Genomic DNA, 7,324 nt, shown 5'->3' with positions numbered 1-7,324 from the left:
AATACGCTTTTCCTCTTAATATTTCTGCGGTCATAACCGAAACAATACAGGGATCGCTACCCTCACACCTACTTCCGGAATGCCCGAGCTTTTTCATTTGGAGAGATGACCACCGATGACGGTTTTCCTAAGCCAGAAGCCATCAGGCTTAGAAAGTATTAACTTTCTAAGCCAGATCAGAGGGGTGATCACCAACCTACGACGACATATCTCAATAGGTTGAATAGGTTGACCGAGTGTGCTAAATTCGTTACCAGAGTCTTAACTTATAAATGATGTCTAAGAACCTGACTTTTAAAGATAGCTAAATGATTGTTGCTCCAGATATACTGAACTTGAAAACCAATTGTCCAATTTAAATACGGCAACGAGAGCTCGGAGTATGTGTAGTTATCTTTTTTTATCGTTCTGTGACTGTTAAATTTGCAGAAAAATGGAACTATTTTCAGGAATGATGGGAGTGATGGAGAAAAACCAGCTTGATTTTCAATTGGTGTTATTATATAGTTTTTATTCAAGCACGGCACTAGGATCATTGCCTTGGTAGAGCAGCACACGGAAAGTCGATTAAACACTTACATACTGTGATAGGATTTATGACACCAAACAAACCTGGTACTTAGCCTGGATGTCGTCGATAGCTCTCTGGATGTCCAGCTGGATCAGCCTGGTGCAACGCATCACGTACTGAGAGGCGAAGGAACCGAGCGGATAACGCATGGAATCGATGAAGTATGGAGGCCAGGAGATTGGGAAGCTGGAGAAGGTGCTCAGGTACTGGAAAGGAGAGAAAGGTTGAACAAGTACTGGTAAGGCTACGGTGTATTGGCAATAGAATATTCAAATTGAGTGACTTACGTAGCTCAAACACTGGATAGAGGGAGCTGTTTGGTATCCCATTGGAGTGGTGGGCGCGGCGAGTTGGGCAGTAGTGGGGATGGTGCACAAGTTGACAAGATTCATGTAGGTTTGACCGATGGTGGCAGCACTAGCGAATTGTTGACTGATATTCAAGGCAGTTCGGCTAACTCGCGTTGTGAGTGGCGTAATGCAGTCGATGTATCGGGACACATTTACTGGTGCAGCAGTCAAATTGGCGGTCCATTTGTTCAGACATGGGATGGCTGCAGCCTTGGTACAATCGGCCTGAGATGTCATGTTCAATGCAGCGGTGTTGATAGCATCAACGGTAGCTTGAGCGGTCGTCAAAACCTGCTGCATCACGCTCTGGGTGAGCGAGTAATCGTTGCTCAAAAGTTGATTTGTTCCGGAAGCCAAATTGCTGAGCAAACTGGTCAAACTCATGTTCACATTGTCAGCGCTGGTCCAGTTATTGTAGACCTTGAACCGGTTGTAGATCGCTGTAATGTTGGCCTTGAGCGTATTTCCCCAGTTGTTGAAGGCAGTCTTGATGCCAGCGTCGGTACCGTACACAGTGGAGTTGTAGGCGTTCGCAGTAGCATTTACTGTTTTGAAGGCAGCCAGGGTGAAGTTGTAGACGGCATCAGATGCTGTACCTGCTTGGGCCGAAGCCACGAAGCACAGGACGGCGACAAGTGCTAGTGCGAATCTCATCTTGAACGGATTAGCACAAAGGTAGAAACAAACCGACTGATGATCGTAGCCAACAGTTGATCAGCTTTTATATCGCCCCTATCTGGAGACAGCACAATGGTGGGTATTGTACTATTGTAGAAGCTCTCGGAGACGAATGTGTTTTGGAGGTTTTCCATTTCGTGTTATCATTTTCCTACTGGAACTCAATCGATTGAGTTTTCATCTGATTGAATGAAAATTTTGATTTGAAATTTAGAATGGTAAATTTTTCTGACCAGCTTTACTAAACTTAAATTTGCTGGATTTTTCTTTATTTATTCATACGTTTCTTGAACGATGAGTGATAAGAGATTACAGGAGTAATCGAAGACAAGAATAACACAACCAACGATTGATTTTTTGAAAGTTTTTAAAACATTTTGAAGTTTCCTTTTGGAAATGGTCAGCTCTTCATGACGTTGAAATTAGGAACACAATGGAAAAAGTGTTCCTAATTTTAAACATAGTATGTTTAGGCACGTTTTTGAATAACAATACTTGTTTAGCGTTCTTTTTAAAAAAAAAATCATGTCAAAAACTTATCGTACAAAAATTTTCATCATATCGGTTGACAACCATGACTTAAATCTTGAATGTTTAAAAGATTGTTTTTAAACAAAACGCTAAGATTTTCGACCGGAAACCGGAAATCGTGAAATATTAAAAAAAAAAAAGTATGTTTCCTTGAAGTTTTCATGATCCGGTACAGGAAAAAAATATTTGTGTTGTGATAAGCTGAAGATACCATCGTAAACAGTCAAAATTACTCAAGATCTCGTAAAAAAGGAACACATGCCAAATTAGAAACACTTTCTTCTTTATTTTTTACTGAACAGCCTCACTGTTTGATTTTCGAAGGGTGATGGGCCAGAAATTAAACGATTTTCTGAAAAAATAATTTCCGACATTCTTCGCATCCAGTGGAACAATAAATTTTTTACAAATAACAAGCATCATCAATAACAAAAATAGAAAAAAAAACTAACGTAAGGGCATCCGCAGCAATCGCGAGCAAAGTGAAAATGCTCACGAGTTTAATCACTTTGATACCGCACCGGGGGTTAGTATGATGGTGAGTAAAATAGGGCCGTTGCCGTCGGGACCGACAAAATCACCAAATTTGCTCACAAGCAAGGGGCGAGAGCAAACATGCACTGAAAAAATTCTACCGTTTAATGCTGAGTTAACAAACTACGTTCAGCGTGTAGAATTTGTTGACATTCAGTTTGCCATCGGATCAATTTTATAATTTTGAATCGTCGCTCGACGGATCAGTGCATTGAAGGCAACAACGCTTCTCTACCGATCGAACTGAACCCGCCCAAGCTTCCCCCGCTTCCGATTGGTGTCTCGGTCGAGAACAACGACAGGAGCAGCAGCAGCTCATCGTCAAGAAAAGAAAAGTGGAAAATTTCCCATCACCGCAGCAGCACGACCACCAAGCACTGTACTGTTAAAGGATCCGCCAGCTCACACAGTGCTCCGGTGCACCAAGAATTCCCGGCGACAAGTGCTGCAAAGAACCCCTACATATGCTCCAAGTATGAGTCGAACGACACCTTTGAACAGTCGGGCTCGTTTTGCCTTCATCCGTCTCCCATTGTTGGCCGTTCAAACGCAAACGGCTAGTGGAAACTCTCCCCTACCCGGACACGCTCATAAAAAAAGCCGTGGAGCAGTTCGCAGAACTGCTATAAAATTTGATGGAGTGGATATCCGATGGTGGCTTTCTTCAGGCCAATGACACGAAACAGTGACCAACTTCCACACAGGCTTAGAAACCGGAGCCAGTCATATCGGGCAAAAAAGGAGCTGGGTAAGGATGTTTCTTGTCTATTTTCAACTAAAAATGACGACATTGTTTTTTTTTCAGGAAACATTCGCTGACCAAACGTACTGCCACCGGAAGCGGTGATGTTTTTGAGGATGAAAGTCGAAAAGACTTCCACCGACTCACCCCGAATAGAAATGTACGATGAAAAAACTATGAATTCCATATTCACAAACCATAAATTTTATGGTCTACACAATGCTTATTATCGTCCACGATACCGTGAATGCACATTGAAATTCATATTTTTCGACCATACATTTCATCGTTTTGACGAAAATAACCATGAAAAAGGGGTATTGTTATGCAGCGTGACCATGAAAAAAATGGCGATTTTCCATACATTGGGAAGCCCAATAATATAAAGTTCATGGTTATAACATCATCCAGTTTTTCATGGTAAAACCATGAAAACCCGATAATATTCAATGTTCACCCACTGAAATAAAAATCTTTGATCATGGTGGGATTTTTGTTTTTGATTTTAATTATGTCATCATTTTCAAAGATTTGTTTAATTAAAAAAACGAATGTATTTATTTGTTCATGACATTTATTTAGAAAATCTCAACATTTTACTTACACATTGACCCAACGGTGATTATTCGGTGGACTGGAATGCTTTGTACACCAGCATCTCATAGCCACTCCCGGAATCTATTGGCCACCGTGTCGCGAGCCTCTCGCAGTGTTGAGTTATTTTGCTCCCTCGTCTGAAGTGGAGCTTCGGAAGTTCTGTCAGCTTCTGGAAAAAAATGATTTTTTTAGTTTGGTCAGTTTTCTAATCAATATGCATGCAATGTACTTACCACCACCACCGCAGATGGAGCAATTGCCTTCCAACTCGGCATGACGTCCAAAAATTCCAGAACTTGTCAGGATTCATCAGCTTTTAACCGAAAAAGATTTCTCCAATCGCGAGAAAATCGTTCCGCGAAAAAAATGGCGCGCAATTATTTGTTCCTACACGCTAATTTGTTAAAGTGTAGAAAAAGCAAAGTTTAACAACGTTTGGATTTTCATTTTACCATGAAGTACATGGTAACAATGATAATCACAAGAAAATTATCATAATACCGTACTTCTGCCATTTTCGGCAACTATGAAATATTTTAAATAAACGATGTACTTCACGGTTACCTAGAAAATTATGGTGATTTCATAATTAAATGCGGTTGAAAGATATTTTGATACCACGATGAAGTTGATTGTTACATTGAATATCATTGTTCGGTTATTTTAAAACCATGGTCCTTGCTATTCGGGCCGGCACCGCGGTCTCATTCATGGGAGTCAGCCTTCGAGCTTTATCCGCCCGCTATGAAAAGCTCAGAGTTCAGTCGTTGTATATATTAGTTTTATTTTTAACAAAAAAATGTAAATTCTATTGACAAAAGCAAAACAAAATAAACATTACACGGATACCTCCCAGCATTGGCACTACGTTAGCTGCAGCAATATATAACGAATAGAAGTGTTAAGAGAAAAAAGCTTCAATTAAAGACGAGAACTAATAAATATAATCAAAAAATTAATTTAAATGTTTATTTTTATTGTTGATTACATATGAAAATGTAGCTTGACTATAGAAATGGCTCTTTTTTTAGAATAGATACGATTCGAATAATCTAACCTGGGCCGGTGGCAAAGATTTACAATCCGGTATTTAGTCGTTCTACACTTTATCTGATTCTGACAGAGACGTATGAGTAACGTTTTGCACTTTTCGGTCGTCAAGTCGCTGAAACTGTTGCTGGGTCCATGAGCAGTATCTTTAGCAGATAGGTTTGAACCGGGACAATGGCGTATAAAGTCCTCCTTCTCGCTGCGCTGCACCAGGGTAAACAGTTCCGACTCATGGTGGAACTTCACAGCAGCTGGCATATTTCGCGCAAGTTCCGCTGACTTTCGGATGATTCCGGCTGCTACTGGCCAGAAGTTCTTGCTGCATTTGCCACCGGACCCGATTGCTGGTCACTCGAAGCTGCATGGCCCTGTTGCTGCTGTATGGCATGTTCAACCAGCATGTCGACTTTAATAGCAGTTAACCCGTCGAATAACCGCCAACAATCACCATGCATTATAATAGTTATTAATAATAATGATATACATAATCGAAATAAAAGCGAAAAAACTATCGACTCCGAAAATTTACTCGATAAGTATAAATTTAATTTAAGATTTTCTGCAAAAGTTTTCTCAGTGCAATGCACAATTTAAAAATAATAATGCTTCCGCCCGGTGCGCGAAAGAGTGTGTATACCAAAATCGGTCCGCTGAAATAAGCAAAATCGGGCCGCGTATACTCCCGTATTGGTGCGTTTGCTCTAAGGTATTCAGAAATGAAAAAAACTTCAAAGAATTTAAACCTAAATATTTACTAACAAAAGACTTTACATTGAAAAAAAAATTAACTTCGATAATAACAAAAAATCAAAACATGAATAAATAGTGAAAAAAAACAACAAAAATTTACTTGAGTAGACCTTCCTCGGCCTCGAAGACCTTCCTCGGCCTTGAAGACCTTTCTCGGCCTTGAAAACCTTCCTCGGCCTTGAAGACCTTCCTCGGCCTTGAAGACCTTCCTCGGCCTTGAAGACCTTCCTCGGCCTTGAAGACCTTCCTCGGCCTTGAAGACCTTCCTCGGCCTTGAAGACCTTCCTCGGCCTTGAAGACCTTCCTCGGCCTTGAAGACCTTCCTCGGCCTTGAAGACCTTCCTCGGCCTTGAAGACCTTCCTCGGCCTTGAAGACCTTCCTGGGCCTTGAAGACCTTCTTCGACCTCCTTTCCTGTAGAAAGTTTTTAAACGAAAAAAAGAAAGGTTTTAGACCGTGTCTTGAGGTCGACAATTGATCCTGAAGCCAAAGTAAAGTTTAAGTTTAAGTTAAACAACTAAAGACGCTCGCAAACAGCTCGTTGGACGACGTTGCGTTGACATTTTATTTTGGGGATACCATTTTCCGTTTGAGCCACCACAATGCAAATGGTGCGTCGCGTAAGTGACTGATTGTACTAAAACGCAAAACTTGTTCTTAACAGCGGCGTTCTCCAGCGTCGACGATTTTGTTTTGAAATGAATAGAAATTCTAGTGCGTCAGCAGGGTTATAAATTGTCCTTTTTTATGTTTTTTGTCAAAGTTTCTGATTGTCTAAACTTGGTATTTATTTCTTTCATTCAAATTTATTTGACATGATGACGAAATCTTAACTCCCTGACTATTTTAGCTTTGATTTTTTTTTCTTTTTTTTTTTCAAAAATGGAAATAAATTTAATGAAACTTTTTTTATTGTTTGGCACTCCGAGTTTTGTCTCAAAAATTCTGGAAAGCCTTGTCAGTGGATGTTGTATTATGTTTTAAAAAATTCCAGTGCGTCGCGTCAGCGTTTTAGTACTCAAAAACAGCGTTGATAGCTTACGCGACGCGACGTCCGACGTGCTATTGTGCGGGCGCCTTAACTCTTCAAAATGGTTTCCGAGAATTTTCAAAGATAAATCGTTATGATGGAGAAAGGCTTTAAGGTAAAAAAAAAACATTATACCAGGAAAAAAAAGTCTTTAAACGGAAGGAAATTTTGAAACCGACGTCAGTCTTAAAGCTGCATAGGGTTAGGTTAGAGGATGATCGAAAGGCCAAATGAAGGTTTATTGTTAAAAAATAGTTTAGTTTCAAGGTCGATTAGTTGCGTCAAATCAAAAAGAAGGTTTAAATCCAAAGAAATGTATCAAGTCTGAGGAAAGTCGAGAGACTAAAACGAGGTCTAATATGTATTGTGAGCCTACTTGGTTGAATAATACTACTGAATCGAAGCATTCAAGTACGATTGAATTAAAGGTAATCTTTCGATTGCTTTGATTCAGTAAAACGAGGTCTTGAATTCTAAAGAATTTTTGACACC

General features: G+C 40.1%; 1 protein-coding gene across 1 annotated transcript; it reads right to left on the bottom strand.

The window, feature by feature from the left end:
* Positions 1-483: 483 nt before the first annotated feature.
* LOC129758327 (uncharacterized) lies at positions 484-1,602 on the bottom strand. Its single transcript, XM_055755814.1, has 2 exons — positions 859-1,602; positions 484-777 (listed from the first exon to the last, which is right to left on the bottom strand). The coding sequence occupies exons 1-2, from the start codon at positions 1,573-1,575 to the stop codon at positions 595-597; spliced, it is 900 nt and encodes a 299-aa protein (XP_055611789.1). The 5' UTR covers positions 1,576-1,602; the 3' UTR covers positions 484-594.
* Positions 1,603-7,324: the final 5,722 nt, after the last annotated feature.

Source organism: Uranotaenia lowii, chromosome 3 (assembly GCF_029784155.1).
Source record: "Uranotaenia lowii strain MFRU-FL chromosome 3, ASM2978415v1, whole genome shotgun sequence".
NCBI classification, from domain to species: Eukaryota; Metazoa; Arthropoda; class Insecta; order Diptera; family Culicidae; genus Uranotaenia; species Uranotaenia lowii.
This window is presented reverse-complemented; position numbering and strand designations above follow the sequence as displayed.

What these genes read in the sequence shown, in the direction of transcription:
- LOC129758327 (XM_055755814.1), bottom strand. Translation starts at nt 1,575, where the DNA reads ATGAGATTCGCACTAGCACTTGTCGCCGTCCTGTGCTTCGTGGCTTCG. An exon ending in CTATCCAGTGTTTGAGCTAC is followed by an intron (nt 778 to 858) that starts GTAAGTCACTCA and finishes TCTCCTTTCCAG; the next exon opens with TACCTGAGCACCTTCTCCAG.